Source organism: Gambusia affinis, linkage group LG04 (assembly GCF_019740435.1).
Source record: "Gambusia affinis linkage group LG04, SWU_Gaff_1.0, whole genome shotgun sequence".
In the NCBI taxonomy this organism is placed as follows: domain Eukaryota; kingdom Metazoa; phylum Chordata; class Actinopteri; order Cyprinodontiformes; family Poeciliidae; genus Gambusia; species Gambusia affinis.
This window is the reverse complement of record NC_057871.1, coordinates 30,410,381-30,426,529: the sequence shown is the minus strand read 5'-3', so window position 1 is coordinate 30,426,529 and position 16,149 is coordinate 30,410,381. Positions and strand designations below refer to the sequence as shown.

At 36.4% G+C, this 16,149-nt stretch overlaps 1 protein-coding gene across 2 annotated transcripts in view; it reads right to left on the bottom strand.

Moving 5' to 3' along the window:
* Positions 1-1,809: 1,809 nt before the first annotated feature.
* LOC122829976 (noelin-2-like) overlaps positions 1,810-16,149 on the bottom strand; it is a 39,796-nt gene continuing 25,456 nt past the window's right edge. For both annotated transcript variants that reach the window (XM_044114964.1, XM_044114965.1), the window contains 3 exons: positions 6,168-6,344; positions 4,603-4,776; positions 1,810-2,569 (listed from right to left, as the gene is read on the bottom strand). In XM_044114964.1, the coding sequence (XP_043970899.1) occupies positions 2,249-2,569; positions 4,603-4,776; positions 6,168-6,344 (672 nt within the window). In that variant the 3' untranslated portion in view covers positions 1,810-2,248. The remainder of the gene's footprint in view (positions 2,570-4,602; positions 4,777-6,167; positions 6,345-16,149) is intronic.

Here is a 16,149-nt window from a genome sequence, read left to right as displayed (position 1 = left end):
AGTGGACAGACAGTATTGTTTTCAAGGGTCTTAAAAGACTGTCTTTTTAATCATCCTGCAGAAAAGAAAAAAGAACTCTAATGAATGGAGTATGTTTCCTACCTGTTTTCTAGGAAATGTCCTGCACTCACTGCACTTGGACACAATATAATCACAGTCACCATGGAAACTGAAGCCCCACAAAGCGATCCATTTGTAGCCGTGATCCTTTATTATCCTCCATATCTCTCTATTGATCCAGCACACACTTACTCTCCTCATCCAAAATGTTACATATAGTTAGGGTAAAGCTGTGGCTGAATATTTCAGCAAATCATACCCAACAATGGGAAACAATGTTTCCCACTTTAATGCTGCATGGCCCTCATTATTTTCTACAGAGACTTCTCTGTTGGTAAAGAAACTTTTATGTTAACATGCGTTTATTTTGTCAATATTGTTTAAACATTTTAAACACTATCTTTTGCTAATGCACTATTTGGCATTATTGATGGAATTTCTAACATTACAGAACAACAAACAACATTTTTTAGTGTTTTGCATATTTCAGATAGAATACTCGCAAGACAGTGGCATTGTTTTCCTCCTCTTAGGGTTTACAGTAACATTAGTTGATGTTTAAATGAAAGTTTTGAGTTTTTTAAAGTAGTAATAAATATTCAATAATAGGTTTTTCTTCTTGAAGCTCTTTTTAAAATCCATTTTTTATCAGAAGGCCATCTCAGACTTGCAGAAATGTTTTTCAGAGTTCCCTCAGTTGTTTAGAGTTTAATAATTTTGTGAGTAGGAAGAAAGTGACTTTCTGACATCTTAAAAACTCTTTACAGGGCTTTGAAATTGACTTTTACACCTGAGTGAAGTTGGCCCCCCCACCTTCTTCAAATCAGACAAAATTGGTGTCAAACGTTTGTGCTACGTTTGTGCTGGTTTGTGCAACACAAATTTTCGTTTGTGCCGCTATCATTTTAAAGATATAAAGAAATGATTCTAGAGGTCATCAAAGGTCAACCGGCCCCCCAACCTTCTTCAAATCAGACGAAATGGGTGTCAATTAACTCGGCTACGTTTGACCTGGTTTGTGCAGCAAAGATTTTCATTTGTGCAGCTATCATTTTAAAGATATTAAGAAAAATGTTCTAGGGGTCATCAGAGGTCAACCAATCTGTTCATTCGAAATAAGACCAAGTTTGAATTGAATTTCTTCCAGGTTAAAATTAAAGTATTCATGTTCATAGGTTAGCAACTTACAAAATGATAGCAGTACAAATGACAATTTTTGCTATACAAAAACATCCAATTTTAATATATATATATTTTAAATATAAAATATTTTATGTGTATATATATATATATATATATACATATTTTAAATACCCCTGGAGAACATTTTTCTTTATATCTTTATAATTATAGGAGCACAAATGAAAATTTTTGCTGCACAAACCAGCACAAATGTAGCACAATCGTTTGACACCAATTTTGTCTGATTTAATAAAAGGTTGACCGTTCCTTAATATCTTCAAAGCCAAAGCAGCACAAATGACAAAGTTTTTTTTAAATGGCAGGCCAGATGTAATTTGAGCACAATATAAATCTTATGAATGAATAAATAGACTGTCTACAATTAATAAATCCAGTGTTTTTTAGGCTTTCAGTCCTTCAAAAAGTCTTATCTGCTTTTTCCTTCTGTTTGGTTAAAATAGCTCCACATAGTTTAGTTTTTCTTTGTGGCTCCAAGAAATATCTAAACATCTAAGCTATGTCGACACAAACACACAGCGTTGAATCATAACTCCAAAGAAATGGTAGCAAGATTTAACAGTAAAGTTTATTGATTGAACAACCATGCTGACTAAACATGTCCACAAATTACATTACAAGCCCCAAATATCTCCAACAGGCTCATTGCCAAAACTTGATGCTAAAGTGACGTCAAATCCTGTTTTCTGTCTGTATTTATGTTTTTCATTTCCCCCCTTCCCTCCACTCCATCTTATTCCCTCCTGATATACAGAATAAATGGTATAAAATAGAATGAAATATGACTGAGCTAAAAACTGCCAAATCTCTTTCCAGCATTAGTGCTGTGAGGAAAACTCGTCTGTGACCTTCAGGGCAAGTGTCCCATAACATATTGTGTCTGTAGGTCTTTCAGATTTAAACACAATGTGAATGACCAAAGTCTGTGTCTGTGCACGTTTGAACTTGCAGTATCAAATACATTTTTATCATCTTCTATTGAGTCATGTTAGCCATCGCTCCGGATGACATGGAACAAGGTAACATTGTAGAGCACCTGGTGCCCATTGTTCCAGGTGTACAGTGCCCTTTCTCTGGGGTTGTAGTCCATCATGCTGATGTGGGAGTACTGGTTATGAAAGGGGATGTCAGTATACTCGTAGGATGAGGTGTTGGTGTTGTAGGCAAAGTGGACTTTCGCGCCAGCCAGGTGAGAGTTGGTGACGTACAGGGTGCCACAAATCATGAAGGCCTCCCCAGCACTGCGCTTGGGGAACCCTGTGTCCCAGCTTTGGACGATTTCCAGGGAACGAGGATCCAGGCGACTAACCTGGAGACAGAAGCAGAAAGACTTAGTCACGCCAGCTCAACTTCTTAAGACAGATGGAAATCTGCTTTGATGGATATCAAATCATAGCTCTTCGTTGCTATGGTAATATTTACCCTTTTAGAAACATCAGCATTTAAGTTTAAAGAGAAGAAGTCTGCATCCATGATTGTCCTCAGTAAAAATCACAAAACTAAGAATGAGATGGTGGAATTAGAGTAGTTTTTATAACTATATTTATTGAGAATGTACAAGCAATTAAAATGTACCTTTAGTGTACAGTAGTATATTCTATTTTTGATTGAAAAACAAGCTACAAAAATAAAACCCACCCACTGTCTCCATCCAGCAACGCACAGAGTAAAAATTAAATTTAGTAACACGTGGCATATTTTAGAAACCCAAAAATGAATGTCCCCCTACTGAATGGAGAATTTTTTCAGGAGTGGCTCACGACAACAGCTGTCTTGCCGTTGCCACCAAGACAAAGCATATCTTTCAAGGAAATAATTTCAGGGGTGCAACATCCCAAAATATCCAAATCCTTGGATCAACATCTAAAGAAAGTCCACAGACTGCTGATGTTCTCAGAATTATATTATTTCAGTAGGTTTGCAACTGTACACAACTCCAAAGCAACAGTTTTACATCTCTGGCATCAGTGATACCAAGAGTCAGTTTACTCAACTGAATGTTTATCATACACATTTATGATAAACATGAATAAATGTGGATGGATGGATGGATGAAATATTAAATTGAATTTGTCTATGTTTAGTTGATATCAGCGCTGTCTCAGGTGAATGTAGTAATCTGCTCCGGCCATCAACTCCATGTATGCAGCTTACATCTGGATCCCATTTTGATTTGTTTGAGTATTTCTCTTAAGCTGGTGAATAATCAATGACAATTTTACAAACACAAGAAATAAATCCTTTTGTAGTAATATGTTTGGGATCTAGCACACATGTTTCAAGCAGGGTTTCCTCTGGTCTATAAGTGAATCTCTCTACTGTATGATTATTGATCCAGTGTCTGATCTGCAAATACTTAAAAAGACTATGACTATGCAAGTCATAAAATTCCGATAGTTGACTGAAACTGGCAAAGGTATAGTTGGTATAAAGATCATCAACTGTTCTGATGCCTTTTCTGATCCAAGTTTGTAATATACCATGTGCTATAAGCATTGGGGTTGTCTTTGAGTGGTGTGTCAACCAGATGTAACTGATGACATGCATTGTAGGTAGCTAAATTTAAAGGGTTGGATGGAATTGCAGAAAGTTGCTTGTTTGGATGCAAACGGGATAATTACTAATGGGGTCAATTTTAATTCTTGTTACTCTATTGAAATCCACCTCACATCGTTGCCTTTTGAATAAATCCACATCCACAGAGCGCCAAACTGGGAAGCTAAATAATATATTCTGAAATTTGGAAGATCTAACCACTTTTAGCATAGGGAGCCTGTAAAGTAAGAAGTTTAATTCTTGGAAACTTTTTGCCATAACAATCGAGATACTGCTTTATTCAAATCTTTAAAAAATATTGTCATTGGGACTTTTAAGGGAATGCAATGAAATAAGTATTGAAATTTAGGTCAAATAGTCATTTTAAGTGTGTTAACTCTACCAGTTAAAGAAAGGGAGATCCAACTCTGCTTTCTATTTATTAACTAATGAGTGAAAGCACTAATCTTAAAGTAAAAACATTTGTTAATTCTGCTCTGTCAAACTTTAAATTGTAAACATGTTTGGTATTATGACTATTCTTTGTTGTGAGAATTGTGCTCTTTTATTATTTTGTGGACTCTAGAACATTTTTCTTTCTGTTAAGCTGTCAGCGTTGTACTGAAGCCCATCCATCACTTCCAAGGTTTTGTCGCACATGCAGACACAAACTCATCCCCGTTATATCCAAAGTAAAACTTCTAATTTGCTGCTTCTTGTCTAATATTGTCTCTTTTCACTAATGTGTTTGGAGTGGCTTTGAGAAAGTGTAGAGAACTGCAGATTCTAGAACATTTTGAAAACTACCATTATGTTTCCTGCATTTGGGATGGAGGTGTAGACAGCCCACAGTCCTGTCTCATCAGCCATCAGGTCGATGTCAGACGATCCTCCCCAGCTGTAGGGGAAGGTGTTGTTGTATCCAGCTCCACTCAGACTGCGCTGCAGCAACACACTGCGAGAACGGAAATGGTACTGAACCTAGGAAGACAGAATATTTTTTTCAGAATCATGGCCTGATGAACAACCTGGTCACAGTCCTTCACATTCAGTGGCATGTGGACTTGGTCAAAATAAGTAGTCAGCATGCTGCAGTGTTCCCAACAGGGACTGTGGCAGTCTAATTTGTTACAGCATCTCCAAGATAATAAATCAGTGTGCTCACTAAATGACTTACAGCATTGTCAACATTTCCTTGCATTTTTTAAAAATTACTTGAACAAGCAAATTGAGGAAAAAAGGTAAATATTAAAGGGATTTTATTTACTTTCCAAGCACATGATGCTGTTTTATATTGCAAAATAAAGTAACTATGTTACCTTCAGTTGTTATGAAAATGACATATATTTCTAAAAAAACCCAAACTATTTGCAACGTTACACCTTGAAATTGGAGTCTGTATCTTTAAGAAGCTCCTACTCCTTCAGCCAATCAGGGATCAGTACAACACTGTTATACAGTACTGTTATAACTGATCTTTGAAACGTTGCACTCAGAAGTAGTTTGTATAAGTTAAGCAGATACCACGTGTTTGCTAATTGCTGCTGCTGCCACTAGTCTGGAGGAGCTGAGTGGTGAGCTGTCCATATGTGAATAATTCTGAGTAGTTGTTTGTGCGCTTCTCCTGTTTAATACTTCTGACAGTTAGATCAATTACATAATTTCTGACATTTTGCAAACTGCTGTAATAGACAGAAATTAATGAGGAAGATTCTGTTATTATTTTGGTGAGTAGAGGTCAGTCAGAGTAATTGCTGGCTGGTCAAGTAAAAATAAACAACTGAATTCTACAATTGAATCCAAAAGTACTTCAGTCAAATATTAGTTTAACGTGCACGTATTTTTTGTGTTTTATATTGTGACCAAACAGATTTGTACAGGTCAAACTGTTATTGCATGTATTATATTGTATTCTGTAAAAATGTGTACCAGATCTTTAGAAAAACAAAAAGAACAATGTGCTTTCATTTCTGTTAGTAAGGACATTGTGAATTAAAACCACGGTTTACTTCATTTCTGTGAAGCAAGAGCTACAATTTTTTTGTATATCAGGCCCAGAAACTAATCCATCCATCCATCCATCCATCCATCCATCCATCCATCCATCCATCCGTCCATCCATCCGTCCGTCCGTCCAAAGATTCGAACCCACGACCTCCTTGTAACACTGCTGTCAACTGCGCAGCCCGCCCAGAAGGTTAACAAGATGGAATTTCATGCAGGCAAAGTGGAATGTAACTTTTCATCAAATTGTAACCATGATGGTCATTAGAAATGCCACTTAAAAACAGGGATTATGAAAGGAAATTTTAATAAACAATAAAATTGTCATATTTAGCTGGTCACATCTTCAACCATCCACAGGCTCATACCAGAATGTTGCTCTGGTGCTTGTTGTAATAGAGTGAGCCGTTGTAGACCACATGGCCAGTTCCTGCCCAGGGATGGGGCAACAGGTGCTGGACAAAGTTCTGGCCTTTCGTAAAATCTCCCATGGTCCTGTACTCCAGCACACGCCTGCCTTTATAGTAGCCATCCATTGACCACACCTGGTGAAGAGAAAAGAGGGAATTAGATACTCATATTTTTAAGTTTGTGTGTGTGTGTGTGCGTGGGTGTGTGGGTGTGTGTGTGTGTCTGTGTGTCTGTGCGTGTGTGTGTGTGTGTGTGTGGGGGGGGGGGGGTTAAGGGGTGTATTGCAATTTTGTCTTTTAGTCTTGTTCATTTTATTTGTTCTGAGTTTGTTTGTTTATCATATTTCACCACCTTCCACTTTTGGTCCATGTTATCACAATTGCAGACTTTCTTGTAATTATTATTTTCAGTGTATATGCAATTTGTTATCTGAGACCTTTGTGTAATTCTGGTATCTTGCTTTCAATCCACTCAGTTATTCATTTCCACTTTCAGAGTTGCAAAGCTTTTTATTTTCCTTGTTTACATGAAAGTTCACTGTGTCAAGCTTTATTCTTAAGGTGGGCATGGAAAAACTGATTTTACAGTTCGATTGTTATTTAGCCTGTAAAATAAATTACCCCCAAATGAGCAAATATATTAGTTTAATTTGTAGTAATCTATCATTGTCACTGCTGCTTACTACCAGTGATCCCACCGTGTACCTCCTAATACTCTCCTGTTGGTCACTACATAATTAGCAAGTAAAATAAGGGCAAACTGTGGTAATATAACAATCAAACGCAATACAATATTCACTCCACCTAACAATTAGGACAGGTTATGACTATTAAAAGTCAGCAAGCTCCCCACCCTCCTTGGAATATCATCCTCTGGGTATTGAAATGTTATTAGATAATTGACAAAATATAATAGGATTCCAGCAATAGCTTCTTTTCCCTGAATACTAAAACCAGCAAGCTCTGCCTTCAGCATTAAGGGCATCATTAGCCAACACAATTTCTATGTTTTAAAAGTTTCATTTCAGGAATACATTTTCACAATTTCTTTGGGCCACAGCCAGTTGAAATGATAATAATATGAAAAAAAAATACCACAAAGTTGTTATCATGAAAGATGTGTTCCTTCAAAATGGGCCATCATTACAAATCAGTAAGCCGGAGGTCGTCTGTGATAAATGACATATCTGCTTGTGTTTGTCTCTGTCTGGTAAGTAATTGCCATTTATTTTCCATGATGGTCTGAAGCTAATGGAGACCCTTAAACAATCTTTTGTTGCTCCTGGTCCAGTGTGCCACAGTGACATGATTAATAAGAAAAGACATTATTACAACTTCCGAATAAAGCTCGTCTTGTTGATACCTCAGAAAAATGATGAATGTAGACAGCAACTTATAAATTTGTCTGTTTGTTCTCATTTTGTCATATTACAACTACAAATTTGAATGTATTTGAGCAGGAGTTTATGCAACAGACATTAAATCTATGTCTATCAAAAAAGTGCATAAAGTAAATTTTGAGTAAAAGGACATGTGGTGGTGAATATTTTCACAAATACAAATCTGAAACAAATGGTGTGTATTGTCATTCTACCCCACTTAATATAACACCCCAAAGCAAAACACAGTGCAACTTATTTGTAAACAGACAGCTACATGTAAATTAATCTCAGAATAAAGATCAGGATCTCTGTTAGTCATCATGAACCACATAACTTTGACTTATGTTAAAGACTGGGAAGAAGAAAAAACTGGTAGGAGTTAAATGAAAAATAAATGGAACCATTTACAGCAGAATGCTGGAAGGAAACCTCTTAGAGACTGGAAAGTATTTGAGATTGGAGTAAAGTTTAAATTTTCAACTGCACACAATCTTGATTAAACATCTAGATCTCCTCTTCCCCGAAATATTCATCTTAATACATCAACAGCAACAACAAAAATCTCAAAACAAAAGTTAAAAAAATTATCTATTTGAAAAAATGAATCTGGTGGTTGGTGCATCACATAAAATATTGGTCAAAATGATTTGAGGTTTTAAAGAGATGAATGTAACAACTTATGAAAGGGGTGAACATATGTGACAAGTACATTTTGCCATATCCAGGTATGGTAGATTGGCTTTCATCTCATCTAATTTCTTTAATTAGGTTGACCAAAATTCATGTTACGGTCTGTTGGAAAGTAAAACCGAATAATCTGATTGCAATCAAAAATGGGGTAAAGATATCCATAAGAAGAAAAGAATGATGGGAGAGGAGTGTGAAGAGGCAACAAATGGAAGAAAAATTAACCTTCCACAGTGTGGAAAATGAATTACCCAGAGAAGGATCAGAGGTGAACAGATGAAGGAGAGGAGTGAAGAGCAATGGGAGAAGAAACTATTATAGGTGAAACAGATGCTCATTATTACATTTGCAGAATGAGAAAAGTTCTGAGAACAGAAAAAATTGAGTGAGATTAACTTTGAGAAATAAATTCTCTTCTGCAGAGCGTTCACAAAACTTGCTGAAAAGTTTTATTATTTTAATTTACAGTATTCAACATTCAAGTTGAATCAGGGACTTTAAGACAAGGACAGTGATAAATGATTATATGGATATTTTGGGGGCTTTGAATATCTCACATTCTAATTTAAATTCACTTTGGAAAGACAATGAAAAGGACTGACTGCCTTCTCTTATTCGACTTTCAGCAATCTGTTCCCCCCCCTCCTTTCGAATTTCATTTTGAACAAAAATTCAAAGGAAGGAAAACTCTTTGTTTTCTGTTATCATCCCATATGTGAATGCACAATTTAATTCCATTCAAACAACTTAAAAAGCTAAGTTTGAGAGTAGGAAAGTTAGTTGTGAATACATTATTCACATGTTGAAATGGTCCAGCACGTCTTTTTAAAAAGATCCTTGATTAGTTGTAACAACAGACTTTGAGAAATGTTTATTTTACATTAAAACCATACAGTAATATTGTCGGCTGTATAGTTTTTATAAATTTTAATAAAATATTCTTGCACAAAAGTCACCGTGTTGTTCACGCTGCAGAGCATCCTGGGTAAATAATGGGTGAACTGCGATGAGTAAACTGCCATTAAGGCTTCTCAAATTGAACTGGAGTGCATTGAAATAGATCAGAATGGAGAAATCACAAGAGGTAATGAAGATGAGGAGGACCAAATGGAGGAAGAGGATAGAGATGGCTGTAGAAACTGGTGTTGTGCTGCTGCTACCTTTAGCTTCAAAGACTGACTGGTCAGGTGATCTGGTAAGTACTTCTATCGCTCTGTGTTCCGACTCCCCGTCTGAACGTAAATGAAGAGCGCTGTCTGATGTTTCTCCCAGCAAGTTTTAAGCGATTTGTGGATAAAAACTGTCTGGATGGCATTTATTTTTAGCTCATTAAGGTTTTGATAACCTGTTAGAGCCCTAGTCACTGAACCGCACCGGCTCATACACATTACAATGTTATGTGTATGAGCAGGTCCAGTGCTTAACTGGTTTGAATCTTACATAAAGAACAGGGATTTCTTGTTTCGATTGGAAACTTCTCATCAAAGAGGTCAAAGGTCACATGTGGAGAAGCAGCATTCAGCATCTATGCACCACAAATCTGGAACAAACTTCCAGAAAACTGTAAAACAGCCTTTAAATCTCAACTAAAAGCCCACTTGTTTAGAGTTGTATTTGAAACGTAATCAATTACAAATTTATTGACGGAACCTGACTTAATGTTCTGTTTTGATTGTTGACTTTATGTTGCATTGTGTTTTTGTGTCTGATATGATGTAAAGCACTTTCAAATGCCTTGCTGCTAAAATGTGCTATACAAATAAAATTGATTGATTAATACAAAGTTTTCTGGAGAAAAATGTTGTGAGCACAAATATAGGTCCTTCAGCTCAAAGTTCAGATCAGCATACACTGTCAGACTGCGCTCTATTTTTTTTCCTGAGGGAAGTGATCCAGATTCACCTGACCTGTTTATTGTTTTTTTTTTTTTTTTGAAATTACAGCCAACAGTGACAGTGTGGCATTATTCAAAATTTCACCATGCAGGCAAACGCAACATGATAAGCAATATGATAAAGTTAGCCTTCCTGTGTTTACTCTGTCGACATTTTTAAACCCAGCAGGTTTATAAATGGTGACCTCCACAAGTGAAAAATTTGACAAAAAGATATACATTTTTGAAGTAATTAAGAGTTTTGGCATATCACAAACAGCAATATTTTAGTTAATAGGAAAATTATAACATATTTAGGCCAACATGTTCAACTAATCTTAGATCCCTGTAACTGCTTCCAGTTAACCAACCAGCATGGAAAGTTCGACCACAGTGAAGTGCTGCATCTAATGCTATTTAGAAAAAAATATAAACAGCTACTAAAAAATATGAGATGTAACCAGAAAATATCCTATTTTAAATAGATATTTACTACAGTGTTGACACTCCAGAAACACATCTTTGATGTTTCATTAAATTTATAAGTCAGACTAATTACGTATTAGAAACATCTTCTTTGCTCATTTCGAGACACACGGCGATCGCAGTGATTTTCACTTGAAGAGCAGTTTGTAAATCAGTTTCCCCTCAAAGATTCAAGAGAGTAGCAACCAGGGCTCAAGTAACTGGTCCACTGGGTCATGTCCACGCAAATAGCATTTTGTGAAAAACAGGAACATTTTAAAAGTCAGTTTCTAATTTGGTTCAACATAACAGCTCCTTTCATTGTTGCTTAAATTTGGTAGTGTTATAAAAATTTTACACGTTTGCAGAGGTTGGTCCTTTAATTGGATTGCCAAAGAGACTATTTGAAAGACAGATTCTCTTCTGAGTTGCATCTTTTCCTGCATTCAAAACAGGCTCTATAAATTTGTGGAGTGTAACACCAAGCATGTCAGTATGCATGCTACACAATTCACACCAGATATGTGAGAAAATTAAACTAGATGCAATAAACATGTTTGAAATAAATCCATTACCTCAACAGCTTTCATCCAGTTCGGCAGAAGTCCTGTCAGTAATCATCAATTCAAGTCAGGTGTAGAAAATTGGGATATAAGGGTATTAAAGTCTAATTTCCCCCAGAATAACATAATGGATATTCTTGGCTGCAGAAGGTGATTTTGACACTCACTGAACAGCATTCCCTTATAAAACAAACAAAACAATGTTGGTACAGAGATTGCTAAACTTGAAAGGAAGGCTTCTGAAGGCTGATAGCAAAGGGTTATTTGATGGATAGTTGTTTTTTAAATTGACACCAGAATTCAGTACAATACTGCTCTCTGTATTTATATTGACACTCTTCAGAACTATGACCACTCTGCCATGACAGACCACATGCGGTCCTAACAAAAAGCAGACATCTGTAACAGAATATCACTTTTATTTCACTTTAAAAATGGCCTTAGAGCTGCACAAACAGACAAGGATACAAACCAAACTTGTCATTTTATTGTTTTAATGAGGAAAGATCCGGTGGCGATGGACAGCAGCTGTCAATCACAAAGACAGTCTTGCAAAGTAAGAAGATTAACGTTCATATGCTTTATTAGTAAGTATGATTAGAAACATACCAAACATTGCAATATGACGTTGGTGCACATCTAATCATAATTTACCATGGAGACAATGCCGCACTGTCATGTAGCCTAACATGTATGGAAAAAACTGGTTAGCATCTGGTCTTTGGTATGTTTTTTATGACATAGTGATATAAATGATGTGGTCTGAACTCAGAAACCGACCCATACCTCCTTAATCATGATGTGTTGATCAAACTGCCAACTTTGCCTAAGTTAGTTATTTCAAACTTTTGTAAATATGAGCCACCCTGGTGTATTAAGTTCACGTAGATTGATTCAAACAAGTCAAAGAAATGATACAGTGGCATCAATCATGGCTAAACTGGCATAAACAACTTGGGAAAACAGTTTCAGTCTGTTTAATGCACCCATCCCTCACTTCCAACGTCCATCAATGATTAAGTGACATAGTTGCAAAAGGTCAATAGTGCCAATTCACAAGAAATATAATTATGCTAAGATAACTTGTATAATCTAATGTATGTCAGAAAATTATTACTAAATCAGTCCTTGAAATCCAATACAACCATAAAGACAGTTTCAGATTCAGTTACATACATAACAGTTTCATCGTAAGTTAATGAACTCAGCCTCTGTTTACATTGTGGGCTAGTAAAAACCTACCAGTTTAAGGAAACCTAGTCTGACTTACTTTTTGGGCAGACCTGTGAAGACACTGTTGCACTAATCAATTTGACTAGTATCTCAGTCACTTAAACCTGTAGGAGTAGCGTGAACAGCTGTGAAACTTCAAGCAGATGGCAAAATATCTTCCTGCATGCAGAGCATAAATGCAGGGAACCGTAAAAATACCTGTTTACCAAATGTTGTATCCAGATTGTTCGTTTCATCTAAGATACAGTATACATTAAAATCATTATCTCAGTGACAGTTGGTGTTTACTGCCCTCTTTATCTCTCCCAGCCTTCAATCTTTTTGATATTTTAAGATTACCAGATGGAAAATTGAATGAAACATTCTCAAAAATAATCAAACAAAATATATACCATCAGTAAATGTCCATTGTTTTCTTCAGAATAGAGTACAATAAACCTTTATTAATCACCGTGGGGAAATTCACTTGTTATGGCAGCACAATAACAAAATATACCTCGTTGAATATAAAAATATCTAAAAATATACATGTAAACAGCTAAATAGTAATAAAGTATCTACAGATGAAATACAATTTTAATTAAATAGAAACCTGGAAATCTCAGCAGGGCCTAAATGATTTAAGTCATATAATTTAATTCATATTAATCTTTGATTGAATGTTTTCCTCAACCCTGCACTTCTGAGCAAGCCTTTCCCACCAAAGGTGCTTTTCCACTGGCAGGCAATTCAATATTGGGAAGCAACTCAATACTTGTCTATGTTCAGTCTCTCCATGCCAACGCTAAAACTACAGACAAACTACAACTCTAAAACAGAGCAGTAAATCAACGTCAAAGCTTCTCCTTCTGGTTGCTGATTGGCCCTGTAAAAAATCACCTGGAGACAATCCGAGTGAAGGGGAGAAAACCCAGACTGCTGGAGGGCTGGAGTGTTTTTGCTCTCTTCCCTCATCTCTGATCCCATCAACAGAGAAACCTTGACAGATCACTTTAGAAGATGTTCTCAAATACTGCAACAGATGTTGGCCTGCCTCAGAGAGTGAGAGTAAATCATGCAAACACACAGACACACGCACACACACACACCCACACACACCCCGTCATACTTTAAAGACCTAATAAAGATTTCATAAATGTCAAGCTGGGGTCGTGTGCTGACACTGTAGTCATGGATACCCAGGAATATGTGAAATGGACCTTTACTCATTTTGATTCACACATTGTGCAGGTGTTTGCCATCATGTATCATTTCATAGATTTTATTAATTTATCTATACTTATTTTTTATTGTTGTTTTTGTTTGTAAGCTTGTATTTTGGAGAGAAGTTAGTATTTTATTCCATATATGTAGCATCTCACTGTTCAGAAAAAGGAAGGTGCTGGTCTTATTAAAACTAAGCTTTATCAAGCAGTTATTTATTAACAATAACTGAGGCTGAACTATTTGACTATTATTTTCTTGATGATAAAGTTGTGCCCCTACTTATTCAAAACACAAGAATGGACAAAATGTAACATATTTTATTAGGCCACACTAAATGTTAACTTAGCCATCAACACAAAAACACAAAAAGATAGAATAAAACTGTTAGAGGAAGTTGAGATCTTTTTTATATTTTCACTGTGTTATATATAGAACACATACAAGTAACAAATCCTGCATTTTTATAAGCTCTACTTGTTTTGTTTCCAGAATGCCACACTCTGAATGGAGAACATACATTATACATCAATAACCATCAAGATGGAAGATGAGGAAAGAAGATCCAAACAGACATCAGAAATGTGACGGACCTTACACCAGGGAACTGGAACTAAACGGGTCGTGCAACTGGAATACTGATGCTTTGCATGGTTCCCTCCCATTACAGGGAAAGTTCACATAGCACGGGTAAGCGTGGCAATATAAATCACACCTGGCAACTGGGAGACAGTCGCCTTGACAACTAGCTAGATATGCGCTGCCTGAGCAGACTGTTTTGTTGTGTCTGTGTGTGCATCTGTTAGTGGCGACTGAAGCTTGTAAAGTGAAAACAAAGTGCACAACAAAAGTCACGCTGGAAATAAGACAGAGAAAATAGATTAAGAAGAATGTCAAGCTTCCTAACCATGTGACCGAGGACATCATCATTTACTATGATGCTGGCTTATACAAAGAATTTTTATGCTGGCTTATACAAAGAATTTTTAAACCAGACTTAAAATTTTTTTATCAAGATCATCAATCTGTATTACTTTATGTATTTTTTTACATGGGTTCAGAAAAAAGCAGTATCTAAGATTTTCTTTTCTTCTGATTGCACCTACAGTTCCTTTGTGTCCATAAAAACGTGGGTACAAGAAAATAAAGGGAACCCAGACATCCTGCACACTATCCAACCCTGGCCAAGAAGGGATATACAGCTGAGGGATATGTGTGTGTATTTGGAACACAGATATTTACATACACTATGTTCCAAATTATTATGCAAGTGATATTTTGGATGCTGTTCTTTCTTACAAGAGGGGGCGGGGGTTGCGTTGAGGATCAAGACCGATGCCATTGTTTCTTACTCATTCTGCTGCATGTTGGTGCGCAAGACGTAACCGACAGCATCCGGTTTAGGATTTTCAAAATAAAAGCTCATCCATACTCCATACATAGAAAGGCCATATTTAATTATTTCTTGCGTGGCCCGGTGCCAATTGGTCCACGGACAGGTACCGGTCCGCGGCCCGGTGGTTGGGGACCACTGGTCTAGGACCACATCTTTAGATTCTGTTAATTACCACCACAAAGAGGACTGGTTACAACTGGAAAGAAGCTCAACTTTGCCAAGAATGCAGCTTTTACTTTCATTATACTAGAACTAGAGCATCTAGAGCTCCCTGTACCACAATCATCCCCCAAAGCACAGGGACCCGACAATGTTTTCCTTTTCTACATTCTCAAATTTCTTCATGCTAGTTAGCCTCTAAATTCTTTAAAAATGATTTTGTTTTTGCTTCTAAATCCATTAATGCTTCAGTCAACTTAGAAACTCAATATCTCACTTGAAGTACTTTTTTTGAAATTATGGTAAAATTTGGGATTACAAATAGTAATCTTAACAAGAATTCCAAAAACTCCTGTTGTAAAAACTCTGTAAATCACCCACATTTGGGGATGTTTATTTTAAAGCTGTATATCACATAAAATGCTTCCATCACAGAAAACGAGAAGTTATAAATGGGCCCCAATTTTCTCAATTTTAGTAGATCGGTGATCGATCGATCGATATTTACATGTGAAGCCAATCTAATCCACCGATCTTATCTATACCATTGCACAGATCAGAAAGTCACCTACGGTCCTCTTCTTTTGAAAAACGTTCTCTGACTGACAGACCCTCTCACCAGGTCATGTCTGCATGTTTACAATTTGGAGTCACCCCACTGTTGCCAGCTCAGCGACTTTGTTCATATATTTAACAACATTTCAGAGAAAAAAAAAAACTAAATTGGCCAAAATGTGAATCAACAGGTTAGGCTTTTTAAAGATGGACTATCGGCGATTGGCCAGAAAACTGAAATCGGTGCATTCCAACAGAAAACACAAGTATATTTACACACATTCATCTATAATTTTGCTTATCTGGTTTCCATAAATTAATCATGCAAGATGCATTAAACTGAAACACGTTTGTTAAAAAGGCAATCCAAAAATAATTGTGATTTTCTTTTGTCCACTGTATTGTCTCAAAACCTGACTGGGTA